The sequence below is a fragment of the Salminus brasiliensis genome, chromosome 11, assembly GCF_030463535.1.
Source record: "Salminus brasiliensis chromosome 11, fSalBra1.hap2, whole genome shotgun sequence".
NCBI lineage: Eukaryota > Metazoa > Chordata > Actinopteri > Characiformes > Bryconidae > Salminus > Salminus brasiliensis.
In genome coordinates this window covers 3,865,774-3,889,479 of record NC_132888.1, presented here as the reverse complement: position 1 = coordinate 3,889,479, position 23,706 = coordinate 3,865,774, and the positions used below count along the sequence as shown (strand labels likewise).

The following is a 23,706-nucleotide window of genomic DNA, read 5'->3' as shown; positions in this document are numbered from 1 at the left end:
TGAATTAATTAATTTGTTACTATAAAAGTACTGAAGTTCAATTTGTTCTTTGCTCTCAGTCTGAGCATCTGAGCCATTTTAACACTTCACTTAAAAGCACTTTACAACGGTTTCATAATAACTACTGAACATAACAAGCAGCTACTGAGCAGTGAGCAGGTCTTCGACTGAAGCGCTGAGTAATAAGGCTAGAGCTTAAGGGGTTAACAGAGTTTCTCCTTCAAAACTAACAGAGACAGGCTGGTCCCTGGCCTAGCCTGGGAACCACACAACCTTTTGGGAATTGCCACTCTTCTCCCCTCCCCTCCCACAGTCCTTGGGACGCTGTGCTCAAGTTTGAGGAGTGAGCGAGACCGAATAGCACAAAGCAAGCTGCATGTCTCAATCCTAAAAGAGTCTGGATAAAGACTGGAAGATAGTAGCTAAGGCTTGCAGTCATGCTTGGTCTTAAAATATACACATACCTTAAAAAAGGGACTTAAAAAATAAAGGACCATTACAGTTCAAAAGCATTTAAATAGAGACCAAGAGTTCTCTGTAACTAAAAACAAGAGAGATGCTGATCATCTAAAGAGGAATGGTTATTAAAAAGACAACTTCTCAGCTCCCAGGGTTTAGAGAAAAACATCAAGGCTAGCAAGGAAAGAAATCTTGCCCTGTTGAAATAGAGAACCAGAAACGGACACAAAAAAAGGACATTCATCTCTTAAAGGAACAGCTTGGCTAAAAACACAGAACAACAGTGAACAGGAGAAGCCCAGGGCTTCCAAACTGCATGCTGACTGATCATTGACTGATCACTGGCTGATCGCCCCCCTCATTCACTGTTGGCAACACTACCTTTCCCAGACTGAGCTGCTCCTTTAACACAGAGCTCCAGCCATCTAATAATCAATGCCTTGGTCATAGTGGCCCCGGTACTCATCCTGGTACTGAGGCTGGTACTCGTGGTGGTATTCTCCCTGGTAGTCAGCCTGGTAGTCGGTGTCGCTGATTTCGGAGTTGGAGCGGGTGCCCTGGCTGCCGTTAGAGTGGAGAACCGGCTCAGTGGGAGAGGAGCAGTATTTTGGGTCGTAGATCTGCCTGCCCAGCCCGTACACGCTCATGCCCTTCTGAGACGCTGTCTTGTTGGTGCCCATCTGAAGGGAGATTGTGGAGTTGTCTAGCGGCTGCTGAGACACTTTCTGGTCGAAGATGTCCCTCCTGGTGCCAGGGGCAGACATGCCGGCCTAAAGGGGCAGAAAAGGGTGTGTAAACAAGTACCACCCACTACCACAAGTACCACTCCACCCTTTCTGATGGTTGCTATGGCGTTGCTATTGTATTCCAGGTGGGTGCTAGGGTGCTGCTTCAGTACCTGTTCAGTACTTTGGTATCTCTGGTGGCTGCTATAAGCTATGGGTAACAATCTGCAGCTGTACACCTATATAGTGGACCTATACAGACTGTGTTTCTAACAAACTGGCCAGTGAGTGTGTGTATGCACATGACCATATGTATAAAAAAAAAAAAAAAAAAAAAAGTTACCTGACTGGCTCCTTTGTTCGTACCCATTTGCAGACTAATGGTGGTCTGGTCGTAGGGCTTGTCGGTTTGGGTCTTTGGATCGTAAAGATGTCTTCGGGTGCCATAGGCAGTCATTCCAGCCTGACTTGCACATTTATTCGTACCCATCTACATATACAAGAGAAAAGCAAGGGGGTTAAAACGTGTACTGAACTTCAAGCAAATCAGTTAAGTGAGGATGAGGAGGGTAGAAAAAGGCCATGCAGCATGTCAGTCATACTGGGATTTGGCATAGGCGGTACTGGAACTGGGATTCCATTGGGAGGCGGGGTAGTGCACCGTTTAGACAGATTACAGACCCGCTACACTGCTCTAGGGGTTAAAGCACCGTTTTACTGATCACAGGACTGTGGGTTCAATGCCCAGGTCCACCAATCTACACTGACCGGCCCTTAACCCTCTGTGCTCCAGGGAAACTGTAGTATGGCTGTCCCTGGGCTCTGATTCAGAATGAGAACCCAGGCAGTGACCAGAGTGCCAAGTTATTGGTCGAGTTGTGGGTTCAATACCCAGGTCCACCAAGTTCCACCAGCTTCCTAAGCTAGGTTATGAGATGTTCTTGTGCTACACGAAGAAGAATTTCATCATCTTGGTCACAAAAAAAATCCCTGTCCAAATCTCCACAGGTTGTTTCGGACATGAGAATTGGGTAGCTGACCTTGTAGCTGCATTTCATGATGAACGGACCAATAGAAATGCTCCAAAATGATTTTGAATGAAATGTCTGTATGTTGCCTTCCATCGAAAGACTATTCTTCTGTAAAAGTTGCCATTTTGGAGATGCAAGGTTTTCATGTGACCGCGATTACCATCATAATGTGCCTATTTTTATTTTATCTGTGTCCCAAATCAAGCAGATGATCTGTACTGTTTTACCTCGAGAGCACAACTCTGAACATTACAACAATTACAGGAATTATAAATAAATTAATTAATAAAATAAAAATAAAAAAGGGGGTTACCATGTTGACTACTGGCTGCAAATTCCCAATGCTTATGGTCAGAGGTGTCAAAGTACAAATACTTTATCTTAAATAGAAATGTTGGTTATCTAAATTTTACTGGAGGAATTATTTACTTCTACTTCTTACATTTTCACCCAATTATATGAACTTTCTCCTCCTTACATTTTAAAAACAGCCTCGTTCCTCCTATTTCATTTCCCTTAGTTTTCATTCCGGCTCGTCATCAATAAAAACCCTCTCCAGATAAATCGTGAGAGTCTGATCATGATTGGATGAGAAGTATAAACAGACACCATTCTGACTCCCTATTGGTTTATAAGCGATCCATCACACCTGCACACGTCCCGTCACTCTCCAGCGAGCTCACAGCAGACGTCTGTAGTCTAGTATGAAGACTGTGTCCGTGGCAGAGACTCAAGAGAGCTGCAGTGAAACGTCCCGACTGAGCCCCACATTTACATTCCAATAAAGCTTATTGATCACATGCCTCTGAAGTCTGACTTTCTGCAGCTTTACAGAACTTCTAGACAATGAGAAGGTGGCGATGTTGACCGCTGGCTGTAAATTCCCAAGCTAAAGTCCATGCTAATGACACACTGCATTCACTCAACACTGTTAGGGAGGTGGGTAAGGTAAACCATATTACAGGGGGATTAAATAGAGTTTCCCCATGTGTCCGTGAGCAGCAGAATGTGTTCTGGTGTGAAGGCAAGGGGAAGAAAATAGAGCAGCTGCTCCGGTCTCTAATTGTTTTCTTATGTGAAACAAATGCTACATACGGCATGTGTTGAAATTTATATAGGAAGTTGGGGCGATCTTATCCAACCAGCTCCATAAACCATCAGAAACCACATAATTTACCCCCCACCCACCTCCTCTTACCAACACTGAGCAACGCCATAGAAGAACCATATAGAACAAAGAGCCATTGGAAGTACAGATACAAACTTGGCACCAAGCTTCACCTTGATTTTGCAAACCTGATTTTGTCAGACTACTGCAGCGATGCGCCTCACCTGTAAGCCAATGACACAGTGGCCAGCCTTCAGCTTCTCGTCATTGAAGCTGCGCTCCTGCTTGTCTGCATATTTCACACCAATGTCAATCTTGGTGTCCATTCCTTTGGTCTTTGCCTTTAAAACAAAAAAAAGAAAGCAAAATATTGTGCAGAATAAAGAGAAGCATTAGTGATCCTGTACTACAACGACAACGCCACCATACCTTTAAAATAATAAAAAAATAATAATAAAAAACCCTCACCATGCTGGCCAGGGCGAGCAGAGTCGTCTGGACTTGAGTCAGGTTTCCATTCTCAAACAGGTCGTTGGCTTCAAATATGTCATTAGGCTTCAGGCCATATGCAAGAATGGCTTTGATGAAGTTCCCCAGGTTCTCGAGCTGCATTAACAACAGAAAAGAGGATTTACAGCCAAGCTTCAGAGACGGAAGTTACACAAGAGTTTGAGCTTTGAGGGCAAGAACTGTTTTGCATTCAACATTAGGACCCCAATAAATGCTGGAGCAAAAGACTCTTATATGAAATTAATATAAAACTTCAAAAGTTTGACGTCTGTGAAAACATATAAACCTGCTTATCTGGGCAATAAGCAGAATCTGAATATTTCACCAAGTTTGTTACACATACAAGGAATTTTACTTGAGAGCAACACAAGTAGGACATGTAACAAACTGTTAACAAGTAGTACACCGAGAGAAGAAATACACAAAAAATATAGAAGGGTTTAAAAAGCACTAAAATAGAACTGTTAAAAACAAACCCCCATTTTGTAAAGATAATTATATAAACATTTACATGTACATCTGTGTAAATAACCATAATCAATAATACACTAATATTAGAATAAACACTAATAACACTCCTACAAAAAGTGGTGGTGGTTCTCCATCACGGTGTTCACCATTAAAACATCTCTAAAGGTCATGGAGTCTAGTATTATTTAGAGTTCTCCTCAGATCAAGAAATTTTGGAGGATTTTTAATGAGGTCAGCATGTTGGATAATCACGACCCCCTCAGCCCCAACTCATCCCAAAAGTACTGGATGGAGCTCCACCTCATCCATCATTTCAGAGAACACAGCTCTTCCACTGCTCCACAGCTCCACAGCTCCTCAATGCTGGGGGGGGGGCTTTATATTACCCCTCTAGCTCATGCCTGGCATTATGCAGCATGGTGCCAATAGGTTCATGTCCAGGCTGAAACACTCCATATACCTTCACTGAGTGGGTGGAGCTAAAGGCATTCATTAGAAGAAGCGGTGTCCACAAGCATTTGGACACCTACTGCATCAACTACTGCTGATAAATGAGAAGCTCTTGTTTCTCCTATTACTGGATTCATGTTCACCTGCATCTGTTCTGATGATCTGGAGCTTCTACAGTTAAAAGACGCTCACTGTTGAGAGACAGGGTTAAGAATAGTGGAATTAGGAGCCTAAAACCTCTAAAAATAGAACATTAGACAGTCTCACCTTGTGCCAGTTGAGCTTGGAATGGTTGATTTTCTTTATAGAGCCCGGCTGTAGTTTATTGATCAGCCTACATAAAGAAAAACAGTCAGTCATTTCTTTGTTTAGCACTTTCCTATTCACATCCAGCGCAAGCCCCTCATTAGTAATCACATGACCCACAAAAGCTGCTGCTGCTGCTGCTTTAATTTAATTATTTATTTAATTAATACATTCTCAGATTTTCACCAATTTTCTCCCCAATTTGGCCCGTTAATTATCCAACCATATACTCCACCACCCTCCCCTTATTGTACACAATGCCCCCAATACTAGTGAGGGCGGAGCAACACGTCCCCTCCGAAACATGCGCGGTCAAGCCTTCCATTTTTCGAACTGCCACCAATGCATCACCACCGGGCAAGCAACCAACGTGCCTGGAGGGGAATGCTGCATACCAGGAATCGACGCACCCGCCTGCAGACGAGAGACCGATGTGGGGAGAGAGAGCGCACCATCTACCCACCCCGGATTGTGCTCAGGCCAATGGCTAGCAGCATGGCTGAGATTCGAACCAGCGACCCTCTCTGGGACAGGATCCCACAGTGGGGAAATCCTCAGCAGTAAATGTATAGCAAGACATGGTTATAGAAAGTAGATGAATAATAGTCAATAAGTCAAAAACTCTGCAGAACAATATTATTTAAATAACTGCACACTGACCCTCACTGCACATAGGGGGGAAAATTTGTGTGTGTGTGTGTGTGTGTGTGTGTGTGTGTGTGTGTGTGTGTGTGTGTGTGTGGGGGGGGGGGGGGGGGGATCTGAACTAATGTAGCACGACTCTCTAGATCTAAACGGCTGGGAACACGCAGAGTAACCATTCCAATGGCATTACTACCTGGATTTGCTTTGGCACACAACTCTTACACTGCATCCAGCCAGGTTTCCTCCAAACCATGCTCAGTACAGCAGAACTGTTTGCACTAGACGGCTTAACGGCAACGGTCTTCATTAGAAGTGTAGAGATTAAATAGATCAGTCGGCTCACAAATACAGAGGCTTAAACATTTATAGAACACAGGAGTGTCTGAAAATAGGCCCCATGTTCTCATTTCCTGTTTATTATAAGAAAAACGCAGCAGAAAAGCACAAATTTTAGACACAGTAGAGTTCCTCCTTATTCATCCAGACTGGCTTCTCAGCAGCACAGAAAGGCTTAATGAAGCCTGGATCTCAGGAGCCAACTAAAGCCAAAAATGTTAACCATGAATGAATGTTTGGTAGTATCCAAATTGTGTGGCATCAGACTCAGCGATTTCCCTATTCAGACACACCAGATTCAATCAATCAGCAGTTAATCGCAGTGTTTGGGGAGCCAGAGCAGATAAGTCCCACAGCTATGCTGGAAACTAGCCATTCAGGTCTAGAGCGACCCGGTCATCACTTGGGCGGTAATATCGGCCAATACGGACACTGGTTTTCAGCATCGGTAAAAAAATCTAGTCCTCCTCACTGTGGGGTTGAAGTTTAACCCTTAACACTGAGGTTATTTTGTGATTCTCTATTGTGTTCTGGGTCAAACACTGCAAATATTCTAAATAAATTAGTTTATTTGGTCAAATTTACCATAATCTCAAAACACCCTTCAACCCTTCCACCAGTCAATGTAAGTAAAAGCAAAAAGATTTTATTTCAAGCCATTTAGGAGCATTTCTATTCATCCATTCCTCAAGACATAAAGGTAGATGCACTTTACATGGTGTCCAGAGTCACAGGACACTAAATGTAAATGGACAAAAGTATTGGGACACCTGCTTTTTCATATTCTCTTCTGAAATCAAGGTTACTCTACTGCTTTTGCTGGAGTAACTGTCTCTACTATCCAGGTAAAGCGACAGGATTTGATTTGCAGGCTGCTGGATGACCTGGATCGCCTGGATGCAGAACCATCCATCACTCCAGAGAACATAGTTCTTCCACAGCTCCACAGCTGCTCAATGCTGGGGGGCTTTATACCCCTCTACTAGCCCACGCCTGGCATTAGGCAGCATGGTGCCAATAGGTTCATGTTAGTTTTCTGCTCCAGAGAGTCCTATTCTATTGGCAGTACTTCTCTACAGGGACTAGACAAGCTGTGTCAGCAAAAAAGGGGTGCAACTTAAAGTAGCTGAATGCATTCATTGGTAGGGGTGTCCACAAACATTTGGACATCAAACTCCATGAACTTCAGGGGTCAGTGCAGCCATAGCAGGAGTGCTATTGGTCTTCTGTGCAACGTAGCCATGGGAGGCATTCAACCCAGAGAACCCCCAAGTTCTCAAACCTGGATCTGAGGGCCACTTTCCAAACCACATGTTAACGTGCAACTAGAGGAAATAGCATTGGTGTCCTTCAGGACAGCCTGTGGAGTCCTACCAAACCTGAATATCCATTTGTGGAGTCACGGTTCCTCCTCATCATTCTCCTACCAAGAACACAAAGGAGTGCCTCAGAAGAGCAGGTTAGCCAGCCCAACCGTCAGCCCAAACACTCACTCGCAGAGGATGACCCCGTCCTTCAGCCCCATCTGGAAGTTTTCTCCAATCGGCATGCCGGTCACCTCCTCGATCCAGTAGCGGAGCTCCTCCTCTTTCTGAGGGTCATACTTCTGAGCAATCTGGGGGAACAAAAGTATTGAGAATTAACATTGACCCAACAGGCAAACACTGGACCAGGATACGAGTCTTCCTGCAATCCATGACTGTAGACAGTGCTGAGAGTTGCATACAGCCACCAAGCAGGTTACTGTAGGTTGAGAATCATGGTCTGTTCCACCGGACCTGTTCAGTGTTTTTAGGGCATCGGAATTAGCTCAATTACTTCAAGGACTTTCTAAGCAGCGAATCCACTAAAAGAAACCGGAATAGGAAGCTGTAGAACGGTTCTAGTTATAGTAATATTTAATCCAAATAAAATCAGATAATTTTACTCATGTAGATCACTTGAGCCATTTGACGTCTGAAGTCTGCTTCTTTGGTTTAAGTGGAGCTATAAAGGCCAACAGAGCATAGCCTTACTTTGGAACTAGTGAAGTTTCAATACACCACTATTACTTTTTTACCGTTTATGCAAGTGAGCTGGTGGTATTGCATTGTGTCAACATATGATTGGTAAATTAAGGAGATTAGATTAATTAATTTTATATAAATAAAAATTCATTTATCATAAATATATAGATAATAAATTAATTTATCATCTCTAACAATAAATAAAAATATATTTTATATATTTTTACATAATAATAATAATAATAATAATAATAAATAAAACAATTATATATCCTTAATTCTTTTTATTTTTTGTAATTATACAGACACCGACAGTGGTTCTACTGTGATGTACTGGTTTTAGGTATACTGTGTATGAATACTAGGAAGAAAGCACCATGTACATTTAATTACTTGTTTGGGGGAGGGGGGAGGGGGTCACAACACTTTTACCATTTTTAGAGCTTTGTAAACCATTTCAAAATCAATTATTGGAGAAAATTGGCAAAAATAACCCATAATGAAAGTTGCTATATTTATATATATTAAAAACACCAGTTCAAAAAGCTCCACCTCCTTTTTTTTTTTTACATCAAAGGGGAATTTCACATTAATTTGCATTATAAAAGAAATGTTTTACAATTAGGCATACAATTATTCAAACAACCTTGTTTTCACTCCCATAAGTATTATAGTACCTGAGAATACTGCAATACCCAATTTTCTGAGACAGCCATCATATCATCAAAACCCTTACTGAAATCAAGGCATATTTGAATGGACTGAGAAGTGGCCATTTTAAGCCAATTTTGTCCATTTTCTGGAATGAATGTCTACCATGTCTTCATTCTCAAATTACTGTGTCATACTACCTTCCCTGGTTTAAAGCAACATTATGTAGCATGTTTACCTCAAGATCACCGGCACCCCATCAGGGCGAATATCATGAGACTTCGTGTTACTCTACCGCCTCTACAGTCCACATGCTTCGGTCAGCTCCTCAAAAAACTCATGTGTAAAGCATGTAGCTCCAAGAGGCAATTCCACTTCCTGACTGTAGGGGGAGCAAGAAATGCCCACTCTCCCACAATGCTGCTTTAAACCCAGCACTACAAAGCAGTTCCCCATTTTCCCAGCCTACGAATTCTTGCTCACTGGCTTGTCATCATGCCCGGAGGTCAATCCGGGAAAGGCATCCCCTCCCCTTTATCCCAGCCTTGTTAGCTCAGGACCAGTGCCAACTTCAGCACGACATACAGGAAATTGCATAGAGGGTTTGCCCCACGCCTGAACCCTGCCTTTAGGGCCAGCCTCGTTCAGCCCTCCAGACTGTAGAGCTCCACAAGCAAATCCAGGAAACCACAGACAGAGACACTGCTGGTTCATGCAGAGAGTTTTTAACGGTCACGCAGCCGACAAACCTCACGATAACCCTCCGAAAAGCCGGACAACAGCACCAGAACACGCCGGTCTGAATCCGCTCAGACGCCTTTTGTTGCTGCACTTCCTTTTGCGCACTGCAAACACACCTATACGGCCTTCTGCAGCACCTCCAACAAGTCTGGTCTTGAAAGACGCACAACGGCAGGTAAGCCGTGTCTAAGCAGAACACAAACAGGGACTCTCATTCCCACCAAAACACATGGTTCGTGACCTCTCGCTGCTCATAATAGGGCCCACTTCAGCAGATTTGGGTCTTTCCTGGAGAGAGAAAATCCCCTGAGCTGCACAAACAAGCTAACGTTACAAAGCACAGCAGAACGTCATGTGACTCCAGAGGCCCCTCTGTGCAGGGGCTTTTGGAAAGGACAGGAACGACATGATAGAAGCACGTCCGAAAGTTTGTGGACACCCCTTCTGAAGAAGGCATTCAGCCAATGTGAAGTTGAACACGGCTTAATCTAGTTCCTGTAGAGAAGTATTGCCAATAAAATAGGACTCTGAACCAGAAAGCCTTCTTCCCTGGACAGTAGAGAGGTTCTCAGAGCAGGATAAGCTCTAAACCACTGGAAGAAACAGATAGTGAGCAAGCGTCCCAATACTTTTGTCCAAATACTGCATGTCACAAGAAATCCCATCGTCAGTTCTAGCAATGCCAAACACCACCATATTGATACACAACCACTACTAAATAATTGAGGAAACCCAAAATCAATCGGCCAACCCCCTCCAATCAGGCCCTTAAACCCTCACACCTACCCAGGAATCCCAGAACACAGATGTGCACACATGCCATACAATATAACCCACAGGCCAGGCCCTGGTCTACACTTAAGCACCTCCATTTCAGCGGTGTGTGCGCTTCAGCTCGAGCACAACAGGAAGCGGCACTTCAACAAAACCCACTGCTGGAGCAAACCCAGAAGTTACAACCAGACAGCGTGAGTAAACACCACAGGGCCCTGGCACTGCAGTCAGACACCCTGCACTCCACCAGACCGCCTAGGCTGCTGAAGGCAAGATGGGCTCAACAGGAGGAGGGAGGCTGAGGAATCAGTTGTAGAATTGTGAAGAGTAGAATTAGGACTAAACCCTCCTGGATCAGACCCCACAAAACCAGTGTGTGACAGCTATAGTATAAAATTAATAGCAATTCAATTATGTACAAAAAAAAAAATAAATAAATAAAAATAATATTTTTTTGCAAATGCAAAAATGTAAATTCTTTTTTTTCTCAAAAGCAAGAATTTACATTTTTTGCATTTGCAAAAAAATGAATAAAAAAATAAAATAAATAAATAAAAAACAGTGTATGACTGCAATAGTATAAATTATGCAAATAAACAATATTTTAATCTTAATTTTAAAGATTTATATCTATTATATAGATTGAATTATGCATAATTTGCAATTAATTGCCCAGCCTGGAGTTACGATTCAATAAATTGTGGTATCGCAAATTGTGATTACGAAGTCAGTGCACAACACCGCCATCTAGTGGTCAGGGTTTAAACTCCAAAAAATGAACCACTGTCTACCAATCTTCAAGTCAACTTAAAAAAATAAATAAAATAATAATTTCACTGCAAAACATCACGCCCCTCCAATATCAACACTTAACACCCTTACACACTAGCATGTTGCAGTCATGATGGAGGAGATCAGTGCCAATCTTCCCTTAAAATCTAAGGGGGTTTTCCCTCTCCTGTGAACTTGCCATTCCAGAGACGAGGCTCTGTATTTAGTCAGCACTGGCTGGGTGTTTTAATGAGGGCTCTGAAAGGAAATCCAGTCATCTCCGGCGTGTTGCAGCTCTGTGACCGGAGCGCATCACTCGTCACGCTGAGCCTCGGGCTGTAACGACAGCAGCAAGCAGGTCTATGAAGAATGGAGCACCGCTTCAGACGCAAACACAACAAAACCCGCGCTGAAAGACTGAACAGCTGATCAGAGAGAAACAAAAGAGAAAGAACGCTGTGAACCCGCGGCCTTCCCCTTAACCTCACCACAGATCATCTCCCTTCAGAGCAACGGGCCTGCGTTCAGCAGAATCACGACACTGGCAGGTCAAGTGAAAGCTCCAGAGGGAAGAAGAGAGGGGGTTTATAGTAAACAGCAAAGGCCTGGAGTTCCCCACCACTGTGAAAATGAAACGGTCTGGAAGAGGCACTTCTATTTACGCTAGAATCGATAATAAAAACCACTCTATGGACAAAAGTATGTGGACACCTGCTTGTATTCATCGTTTCTTTTGATGACAAGGGCATTAAAGAGAGCTTATACTGCTTTTGTTGGAGTAACCAGCTCTCCTGGGCCTATCTGGAAGTCAAAGCAATACCGGCTCAAAGCCAAGCTGAGGCTGAACAGCAACGTTTTGCCATATGAAGGTTCTGAATGTTGAGAAAACTGGACACCTTTCAGAACAGCCATCTGAGGAGAATGTGGTATATTCCGGCCCATGAAAATAACGACCTACACCAGAAGACCAAGTGTGACAGTTTGAGGGTGGAGATGAACCCTACAGTAGCATTGCAATGGAAGCCACCTGGAAAAAAGAAAACCGGGAAGGCCAAGAACAACATGGTGAAGGACGGTGACAGCAGAGCTACAGGAGATGACCCTCACCTGGCACAACATGTGGCCAGTGACAGAAACAAGGGGAGGCTATTGAAGGCAGCCTTATGTCCCAGAAATCTCAGAGAGGACCGAGATAGATGGTCTCTACTGTCCAGAGAAGTTAGGCTTTCTACCAGATTTGAGAAACACTGCTGTGAGGATTTGATTATATTCAGCAACAAGAGCGGTATTGGATGGAGCATGATCCGAGAACTCCATGCTGAACTCCAGCCTACGCCTGGCATTAGGCAGCATGGTGCCAATAGGTTCATTTGTTTATCTGCTCCAGAGAGTCCTATTCTATTGGCAGTACTTCTCTACAGCGACTAGACAAGCTGTGTGCATTTGCATGTCTGTCAACTCAAACGCTAGCTGAATGCATTTACATTTAAGCCTACGCCTTCCTCAGAGCACATTGGCCGCCTAGTGAAAAGCGGCGGTGGCTGACGTCATATGCATCCGAAGAACGTGTACCTCACACTCCTAGTGAGTCCTAGTGAGTGGATGGGTTAATTGGCTTAGCTAAAATTGGGTTATTTATTTATTTAAAAAGACAAACACACACATGACTTTATGAATCACTGATTCACTCTCGAAAGATTCGTAACAGAACTGAATCAAAGCTCTACATTCCGACCTCTAGCCATCTTCAGAAACCTGATCAAACATGTAGCTCCACAAAGGACCAGACGCCCACCCATAGAGAACTCACAACACCATTTCCCCGCAATCCAACTACAGCCGTCCCAAACCTTCCAAACACTGCAGTGTTATGTAGCCCACAGTAACCAAGAGACCAACACTAGTGTCTTCACACGCAGCTGTCTGCCTGCCGTGCTCCAGCACAATAGATCCTGTGTGCTTGGCCTCTATTCGGCCGCATGTTCAAGAGAAAAAGAGGTGGGCGGGGTTAAAGCGTCTGGAAATCTGAAGATGAATCAGTAGCCTCCAAAGCCTGAGACATCCATTACTTTCAGCCCACGCTGCTGGCAGACGTTCCCGTAGACCTAAGGCAGGAATCTGTGCACGGCTCAGGGATGCAATTTCACTTTGGGGGACTGGACTGAGCGAGGGGGCTCGAATTCAAGCGCATGAATGGTTCTTTTATACAAACCCACTCTCGTACAGCAGAGAAGATAGAAATGTGGAGGGTGGAGCAAGATCACAACCACCCCCACCCATCCCCCCACCCCCCGCCTCAGTTCATGAAGGTGCTGAAGCAGGAAACGTGAGGATGCATCAGAATCTGAGACCAGAACCAAACTGAGGAAGCAAGACGAGTCAGACAGGGTCAGAACATCTCCACCAAAACATTAGGCAGGTCTTATGCCCGCCCAAGCATACAGTGGTCAGTACTGTACAGTACAGTGCTCCAAGAAAGGACAACCAGGCCATGGGTGCTCAAGGCCCTCATTGATGTTCACAGAGTCCCCAACACACAACTTACAGGACCTAAAAGAAGAAGAATCTGCGGACGTCTAAAAAAAAGGGGTCCAGATACCTCCGGGTCCACTGATACCAATGGGTCAGAGCTGCTTTAGAGGCATGAGGGAGACCTACACTATTAGTCATGCGGTTTTAATGTTATGGCTAATCATATATAGTGAGGCTGTAAGTTTGGCGCCTCAAAGCTCATCTTAAGTGAACAGCTCAGCGCATTTCGCCAATTTGGCCACCCCTACTGTGAACTGCACAGCTGCTCGGCCGTACAGAACTAACGGCCTGTTGCTCTGGGAGTGTGCGCGCAGCAGACCCAACCACGTGTAAGAAGTGTGTGTCGTCTGTGCAGTCAATAAGAATGGGTTACCTGACAACAAAGTACGCAAATGGTTGCTATTCCGGTCAACGACCTTCAAACCACTATAGGTGGACCTGTGGATATGAGCAATTTCATATTCATATTTTAAGTAAGTCAAATTTATTTGTATAGCTTTTTACAACTGTTGCTGTAGCAGCTTTGCATAATTAGTAAAAGACAGAAAAAGAAATAATGCAAGAAGACATGAAGGATCCAAGACTCCCAGTGAGCAGCCAACAGCGACAGTGGCAAGGAGAACCTCCCTCAGAGCTGGAGGAAGAAACCTTGGGAGGAACCAAGACTCACAAGGGGGACCCGACCCGTCCTCCTCTGATCAGAACTATTTATTAATTATTGACCAAAGTTACCAAACCATCTAAACTGTTGATCTGCTCTGATCATAATGTAATAATCAGGGTGTAAATATTTAAGTGCTGGACGACGATTTGAAGGGCAAATAGGGCTTGAGACATTCATTTTAAATTGGGTTATAATTAAACTACACTGATTAAGTTTATAGACGCCTACATTACCAGAAATTCCTATCCAGTGCTCTTTAGGGAGTCACTGGCCACTCAAAACATACCCAGCTAGTGTTAATAGATGCCAATAGAGTTCAAAGATGCCTCAAATACTAGTCTCAGACCAGGACAAAAGCAACAGGCAAAAAAAAAACCCCCAAAAAACATAAGCGTAATACCTAAAAAACAGCTAGAAAATATCAAGTCTATGAATAAAAGATTGGTGATCAGTTAAGCTCTAAGATAGGAATCTTGTCTTCCATACACTACATCAACTGCAGTAAGCAGCAAACAAGATTATTGCAATATTACCATTAAGCATCTCATGTGTTACAGCACCCATCATCAGATTTCAGCTGCTTGCCTTTTGCAAATTCTTTTGTGCCACCTTTGTGATCAGTTCAACAAGCAGAAATCAAGAATTTGAAAAACAGGCGCAAGACAGACACTAAAAAGGTTCTTATAAAAGACAAAATTAGACATTACAATAGATTATATTCTATTTAAAAAAGTTTCAAACCGTTTTCAATGTCTCTAGCCGCCCTCAACCTGCAAAATATGCATTATTGACAGAAGCTGGAATTTATACATTTCTAAATGATGCATTTTGGAAAATATATTCAGTATGTGTTCTTATTAAAAAAATAAAAAATAAATAAAAAAAAAAAAAAACACACCATTTAAACCATATTACTACTACAAATGAATTAACCCTCAAACTGGCTCTTACAAGACGACTCATCATATACAAAACACCCCAAATCTGCCACAGGTAAGAAACAAATTTTATTCCCAACTTAGTGTCTTCAAAAGTAAGCACTAAGAACATAAGCCTGTTCAAGCACAAACATACGGCCATATGCTCCCATAAACCTACACACTGCTCACCTACCATCAACCTGCTACCAATGTACCAGTGTCTAAAGGTGTAGCATGAGCAGCTACAGAATGAGGGCAAACTCACGACCTTGGCCGAGGCCATAATTCTTTAAGGATTAACCATTATTACCAGTAAAGTGAAGCTGAAGTTAGTTTTCTATTGGAGGTTTCCACTCCACCCAAAAATCCTACCACCACTACACAAGTGCTGGACAAGCACCAGAACACAATTGCTCCATCTTTTAGAGTGGACCAAGAAGTAAAGCCACTAGAACAATGCACCTGGCTGTTATTGTCACCATAGATATACCCAGACCAATAGTATAGGATGCCCTGGACAGCCCACACCTGGTAAAACACCAAATCCTAAAAATGAGTACTGTGTATATACTCCCAGAAGTGGGCTGTGGATCAGTGGAACTGTGAGTGAGCTCTATCCAGTATGGCTGGGATGAGCTAGAGTGCCAGAACTGGTAATCCATCATCAACACCTGAGCTCAATAAGCCATGTGTGGTTGCATGCACTCAAATCTGCTCAGCAATGTTCCAACAAGTCTTTACCACAGCAAAAGGGAACAAACTACCAATCACTGTCCTTGATTTCAGAAGAAGCTGCTTGAGCAGGCGTCCACAAACTTTAGAAACAGCATAGCGAGTCATGGACTAGAAGCAGTTGAAGGCTGCTGGTTGTTAGCAACACCTTCTCAGCCTTTGCCGCCTCCAACCCTTTCAAGTGGTTCATAGTGGTTGATGTTCGTCTCCACCCACCTGCTCAAACACCACCTCAAACCAACGCTTAGCTACAACACATGCAAAGGAGCAGCAGCACGTCTGCCTGTAATCAGTTCTTCAGGAAGCTACAGACGGAGATCATACTGCAATAAGCCACTTCAGATTTTTTGAACATAACGAGAGCTTGTCATTTTCATGAAATTACTGGGATGTCTAGGACAGCTGCCTACATGCCTCTAAATGAATGGCTAGCAGGCTGGTTGCCTCAAAGCAGGCAGACATCTAAAATAGCTCAAACCCATCTGCTGTAAACTAAATTACAAGATAACTGATCACTTCCAAAATAGAGTCGGCACTACACCACCTTTTGTGTCCTGGGTACCCCACCACCGCCCTCCTAATCTGGAGTATTAGCTCAACACGGAGCTCATATTTCTACTTTAAAATTGAAGGCCTCGTCCACTCATTTCTAAAAACATACGTTTCCCTCTCCACCTCTAGCAGAGTTCCTGGAAAACCACTCTAGATATCTCAGCCGAGAAAGCAAAAAAATGCTTGCGTGAGCATGCCAGCCCAGCAGGGGGCACAAACACCATACAACACATTAATCAAGAGCAGCGTAAAGCAGTACAATTTCTGAACCCTGGTCCTGGACACTCACCGCCCTGCATGCTTTAACCCATCTACTACATAGTACACCAATTTTGGGGGTACAGTTTCAGTGGGCTGCAACAATCCCACAATGCATTGCAACAGTGTACAAACAATGTACAATAAACAGACCAACAACAGATTACTCATAATCCATCACACAATCCATCCAGATTTTATCCGAGTGAGGTCAAACACAATGACGTGTTCGAAATCGCTCCCTACCTTGTAGAATTCTGACCCCTATGAAAGTGCTACTCTATAGAGTGATCTGGATGTTGCTGGTAGGGGACAGGGAGCGAATAGAGCACAGCTCAACTCACCTGATCCAACTAAATCAGCTGAGTAACAGCCCATTGAGTTAAAGTGGGTGTGTTAAAGCAGAAAAGGCACTAATGTGCAGGGCAGTGGGCCTCCAGGACCAGGGTTGAGAAACCCTGGCCTAAACACAATGCAAATACAGGCTGTAGGAAATGGCATTATGATTTGTAGTGGGAGGGAGGGGGGCCTTAAGGCGATTCTGCTGTGTCCGAATTACCTACACACTCCTGATCAGGCAAGGAAACACATTTAGGACATCCTGTAAAAGAATAGCAAATCTGTAAACCCAGTCATTAGCGAGCAATCATGCATTTTCAAAAGGAACTTTTTAAGCTATGTCCAAAAAATGCGCCCTATTCACTATATAGTGCACTAATTTTGGGAGAGCCGACACTTTATTATAGGTTTCAACGGGCTGCAACAATTCGAAATTGATGACCCATAAGAAATCACAATCCATTCGAAATGTCTGAAAAAAATTAAAAAAAATAAATAAATAAAAAACTAAAAACTAAGTTCTCAAAGAATCTCCACCTTGAGCTTTTAAAAACCTTCTTTACTGACCTAAAACATTGGATTCGTAGTCTAGGACTTTAAAATACATGGTTGGAGCCTTAAACTGAGCCATTTAAATTGATGCTCTTCACCTAGGATGAGCATTTAAGAGGTCTTAAATGACCCCACAGAAACACACGGCCAACATCAGTATGAGTAGATTTAGTCCCGTCCAGCATTTTCCACTGGCATCAGTCCCCACACAGTCATACCAAAAAGATGTTCACAGCTCTTGTGCATGAACAGCGAACATCTTGCTGATTTCCTGAAGTGACATAATGCTGTGTTATTATTCTGCAATGCAGCTCAGTAACAGTGGCAGGGAAGTGCTGCTTTAACAGGACGCAGGCGGTGATCCGGCACAAGAAACGGTCAAGACACGTCTTCCGCCAGCTTCTTTAGCCTTGTAGCTTCAGCACAAAACTCATGCATCTGGGCAGTGAAGGCTTATTATTGGACAGAGTTACTTAAACCCCAGCTAGGGCAGCTGAAGCAGCCAGGCCGAAGCCAGAGTCAGTCTACGTTTCTAAGAAACTGAGCATCCTTAGGTGAACCTGTGCACCAATAAGCAGTGCAGGTAGCACAAAGCTAACTGGTGGTCCATAAGCTTTCACGGATCATTAGCTACATTAGCCCAAAATAGCTCCAGTGGCAAACTCCGACGCCAACATGCCTGACTGCATTTGGGTTATTCCACTGAACCACTGCCGAGAAAGACTTGACACCAACTACAGAGCCTACAGTGCACTACTGACCTTTTTTGGCCACGCCCACTTTCAAAGAGTTGGATTCTCTGCCCATGGTTTAAAACATCAACCCAAACGTCCATACATCTGCTCTTACCAGTCTGTGGAGGCGAACACTACGACACTCAGGTGAAGCAGAAGCTTTGGGGTTCTTGCGAGGCAGTCAGGTAAGACCTTAGCCCTAGAGCCTCACTAGCACCAAACATCTGCTCCACCCGAGCTTCATGCAGGGCCATTTCTCTGGGTGAGAATGCTCTGGTGTTCAGTAAGAGCAGACATATGAACGTTTGGGTGGATGCTTTAGATTTAGCACCTTCAACCACAGATGCAGGTACTTTTTTCTTTGGAAGGCGATGGATGCAAGTTCTACGGTGCTCTGCAGTACTCTGATCTTCGTGTTGTGTTCGCAACGCTGGTGTTCAAGCAAACTTCTTCTATTCACTGCAGAGTTACCGCTGAGGTTCTGATGTGTAGACAATGGATCTGCTGCCACACTGGAGGAATGAACAAAAACAAAGAGGGGCTCCCCACTGTTTAATGGAAAATAAGGCTGATAGGGTTGCCACCAACTAGCCTATAGAGAGGCTATAGCATTAGCACAGACTAGCCTATAGAGAGGCTATAGCATTAGCACAGACTAACCTATAGAGAGGCTATAGCATTAGATAGCCTATAGACACTAACCCTAGCCCAAACATGCCTATAGAGAGGCTACAGCGTTAGCACCAACTTATATCTAAAGTTCCACACTGAACAGGACATTAGTCACTTTGACACTGCAGAAACACTGAGCTCACTTCCTCGAGCCTCAGCACCACCGCCACCAAGTTCCTTCAACTACGCTGGAGCGGACCTGAAAGCTTCTGCGGCGAGACCCTCTCAACACGGTGACAAAGACAGCTGCTGTTTACAAGCTGAACTTACAACCCTACAAAATAGGAAACACACCTGAACAGCGAGAGCGTTGTTATAGAAACAAGCAAGAAACCGTAAGAAAGGCCCTAAATGCAAAGCCAGCGTGGTTCAGTGTGCAGCATTTACATGACGGAGCAACGTCAAGACCACCCGCCAATCAAGAAGACAGAACAATTAAGACAAGCAAATGAGCAAAATACAATAGTTCAATATACGCACTTCCATCTCAGTCATTAACACTTAGTTCCCCATTCCTTTTTTGGCGTTGTTGTGCTGTGCTGGGTTGGGTCGGGTCGGGTCAGCCACCGGTCTGCTCTGTAACTGGCCTCAACACTTGAGTTCAGAGCTTCAGCACGACTTTAAAACCAAAAGAACCCAAAAGTGAGAAGAACTGAGCTGCTAGCTTCGTACTTATGGGAACAGGTGGTCATTTCTGGTGGACTATGGGTGGTCTGGGCTACTCTACACACCTTTCCATATATGCAAACCAGTCAATCAGTCAAGTCACAGCTGCATTAATAAGCCTTCATGATCTGATATTTGAGAAGACCACCTGCTGTCACTCATTACTTCCTTCGGTTTCTTCCAGCTTGCTGCCTATGGGACTCCACCCAGGATCTGCCCAACAGAAGTAGTATGGTTCACGGACCTTCTGTGCAGAGCTTCAGTGGGCATCTCTCCTGCTTTACTGCATTACAGACATAGCTGATCATCACCACCACCCCCACCACCACCACCACCACCATCATCATCATGCCAATGACACTTTCAGAGGAGGCCAGTCTAATTTCAATGGGAACTGGGGCTGTAGGCCTGGTCATTCATCTTCAGAACTCAAAGGAGACCCAACTATCTACCCATCAGATCTGTAGATACAAGCTTTAGAGGGATCTAAGCCAAGTTACCAGATTGTTTAGTCGTTCAAACAAACAAACAAACAAACAAACAAACAAACAACTCTAGTTTGATTGAAGGCATCATGGCCAAAGTTGCTTTCCAGAACCCATTGGCGAGAACTGAAGACCTACACAAAGGCTCCTGGGCTGATTTATTAACCACAGCTACGGATATGTCCATCAAACGTTCTAGAGGTTCCTGGTGCAGGGTTCTAACACGTTTCTAGAACGAGGAACCCAGACTAGCGCTAGGAAGAAGGACAAAAGCCTACAATGGAGAAAAGAAGAAGGGAGGGGGGGGGGGGTACGACCCAGGCTGTGGTTCTCGACGTTAGAACGATCTAGAACCTGAACGTTCAAGCAAACGTCCCATTAGAAACAAGAGGGCTGCAAGAAATCGAAGTGGGGGGAGCGGAGAGAAAGTGAAGGAAGGGCAACAGCTAGAAAGTAGCAAGAGGAGGAGGAGGAGGTGGTGGTGGTGGTGGTGGAGAAGAAGGTCTACTCCGGTCTTACCTTGCTTTTAACTTCTGCAGACAAGCCGTAAGCTGGACCTTTATTAAAGTGGGCCATGCTGCTGTTCTTCTCAGGGCTCTGAAGAAGAGGAAGAAGGTTCCTGTGTTGCTAGAAGGTTCCTGGAAGCTGTAGACACTCCTCCCGAGCTCGACGTCCTCGGAAAGTGAAAGAGGCTCCGGAGTGAGATCAGATCAGGCTGGGCTAGAAGCTCCCTCCTACTCCTCCACCTCCTACCCGCTTCAGCTCTCTGAGACTGGGAGTGATCAGCTGCTGGGGGAGAGGGGTGGATGGGTGGGGGAGAGGGGTGGAGGAGCTTAAATACGTCCTCAGGTTGTTGCCATTTAATTAAAACCCAGGAAAAGAGTTTCAAATCTTTTGAGATTTGAGGTTTAGTGGTTTGGTTCTAGTCCAAACATTCATTTAAAAGCTCAGAAAAAAAAAAAAGTTATTTAAATTAAATTAAATTAAATTAATCTCTTTAAATAAGCACAAATACTTATCCATAATATTTACTATTTATTTTTATTTTCTATTTTATTATTTATTTTTTTTAGAGGACTTTTTACTTCTACTCCTTAAATTTTCACCCAATTATCTGAATTTCTAAAAATTACATTAAAATAAAAATTAATATAATAATAATAATAATAATGTAGTGCACTATAGACCCCTGTGGCACGGCCTAAGCTTTCAGCCTTTGTTTTCCTTCCATTACTTTTACTTTTCTACTTGAAGTGGTTCTGAAACCAGTACTTTTACACTTTTACTGGAGTAAAAAGCTTCAGTTGATACTTCAGCTTCTATAGAAGTCTTTTAAACCCTCGTATCTCCACTCACTTCTACCTGAGGAATGCATGCCAATACTTTTGACACCAATGGAAAAAAGCTGCAAAACCAATCAAAAGTTAAGAGAGTCAAGAGAATCAGCTGTCCAATCAGATTCACCTTCTCTTCCTCAACCCTTTATTTCTGCTACAGAAATCTTTGAGAGGCTGTAGCATTAAGCCATACCTTGCCTATACCTAGAATATTAAACTAAATATGTCTATTCAAATATACATTTGTATAAAATAGAATTGGGGTTACATTTCGCCAGATTTCTCCCAGATAAACCTTTTGTTATATAAAAAAAGAATCCAAATGTTGTTAATGTTAATTTTGCACTTTTGATAAGGCTGAATGTATATTTTAGGTACAATTTCTACACCAAATATGAACTAGACGACTCCCAGCCCACACATTATTGATTCAGACATTCAGCTTATATAACTTATAAATTTCACATCAACATAACTAGTCCAATTTTTTTTTTTAATATCTAGTCCAATTTTTTGGTCACCTTTTTGTTGTTTACTCTATTAACAGTTATAATGTTAATTGTATAGAATATCTGTTTTCTGTAGATTATTTAGTTTATTATGATTATTTAATTTAGTTTATTATGATTATTTAATTTAATTTAATTTATTAGGATTATTTAATTTAGTTTAATATGATTATTTAATTTAATTTAATTTATTATGATTATTTAATTTAGTTTATTAGGATTATTTAATTTAATTTATTATGATTATTTAATTTAGTTTATTATTGTTGTTATAAATTTAGTTTATTATGATTATTTAATTTAGTTTATTAGGATTATTTAATTAAATTTATTAGGGTTATTTAATTTAATTTATTAGGATTATTTAATTAAATTTATTAGGGTTATTTAATTTAATTTATTAGGATTATTTAATTTCTAACAACTCTTAATCATTTATTTAAGTGATGAGTTATTGATTTTATATATTGAGTTATTGTATAGAATATCAGTTTTCTGTAGATTATTTAATTTAGTTTATTCTGATTATTTAATTTCTCGCCTCTTTTGAGCAAGCCAGTGGCAAGGAAACCTTGAGAGGAACCAAAGCTCAACAGGGGAACCCGTTATCTGCTGGTCGACACCAGAGCAGCACATTCAACAATAGTGAGGTGTGGACTTTGGGTTGGGCAAGGCATAGTTTAGAGAGCAGCAGCAGCTTTTGCTTTTCTCCATCTCCAAAGCTTTAAGTGATGTTTATCAGATAGAGGACAGTGCTGGTGGTGGTGGTCTACCAGGATTTCTCATTCCTTTGCAAGATTATCTCATGAAAAAAAAAAGAATTTGGACTTAAGGATTGTTTTTTCAATCAAAAAATGATAAAAAATGATAAACTGCATAAATAAACTGGATCTTTTTACCATACAGGAAAAGCACTTACCACAATCCTACATTCACGACCACCTCCTAATAGTGAGTAGGTCCACCTTGCGCTGCCATTACATCTCTGACCCGTCAAGGCATGGACTCCGCAAGACCTCTGTAGGCGTCCGGTGATATCTGGACACCTTCAGACGCTAGCAGGAGATCCTTTAAGTCCTGTAAGTTGGGAGGGGTGTGAGGTGGGGCCTCCATGAGCATCAGTGAGCCTTGGGATGTCCATGAGCCTGTCGCTGGTTCACCGGTTGTCCTACCTGTCCTAACACTGAATACCAGGAACGCCCCACAAGACCTAGAACATCACCGTTTGGTTCTCACCTTCAAGAGCCGACTGTTGACTTGCCGCCCTTTATATCCACCTCTTGACGGGAGCCACTGGAAGATCAGACCATCAAGGGGTAGATGGTCCTCTCGGCAGCTCTGCTGTGACTGATCTACTCGTACCACCAGCACAACAACCACTACTAACACACTCACCACCGAAACCACCACAACCATGTCAGTGTCACTGCAGCGCTGAGAATGACCCGCCGCCCCAATGCTGTGGTGGTCAGTCCTGTGGGGTCCTGAGCATTGAGGAACAAACAGGGTAAATCAAGGAGGTGGTTTTAATGTTGTGGCTGTTCAGTGTATACTGTCCAGTTAGTCTAGGCCATGCTAAATTTAGCCAGGGGTCAAAGTTCTTCACGAGTTCGTCTTCATTTCCAGCACATCCTGCACCAAGGACGGACAGCGGGTTCTCGTCCCCCTCGTGTCCATGAGCTTCCCGCGGCCTCAGAGCTGCTGTCATGGGACGAGTGTGTGTAAACAGGATGTGCAACAATGGAAACTTACTACCAGGAACAAGTCATG

General features: G+C 43.2%; 1 protein-coding gene across 1 annotated transcript in view; it reads right to left on the bottom strand.

The window, feature by feature from the left end:
- LOC140565520 (calponin-3-like) overlaps positions 1–20,859 on the bottom strand; it is a 21,240-nt gene extending 381 nt beyond the window's left edge. Inside the window, exons 1-7 of the mRNA XM_072691453.1 lie at positions 20,610–20,859; positions 7,535–7,656; positions 5,022–5,088; positions 3,792–3,929; positions 3,548–3,664; positions 1,528–1,674; positions 1–1,229 (exon numbers count right to left, since the gene is read on the bottom strand). The exon at positions 1–1,229 is cut by the window's left edge and continues 381 nt beyond it. Of these exons, the coding sequence (XP_072547554.1) occupies positions 885–1,229; positions 1,528–1,674; positions 3,548–3,664; positions 3,792–3,929; positions 5,022–5,088; positions 7,535–7,656; positions 20,610–20,666 (993 nt within the window). The 5' untranslated portion in view covers positions 20,667–20,859 and the 3' untranslated portion in view covers positions 1–884. The remainder of the gene's footprint in view (positions 1,230–1,527; positions 1,675–3,547; positions 3,665–3,791; positions 3,930–5,021; positions 5,089–7,534; positions 7,657–20,609) is intronic.
- Between the last annotated feature and the right edge of the window lie 2,847 nt (positions 20,860–23,706).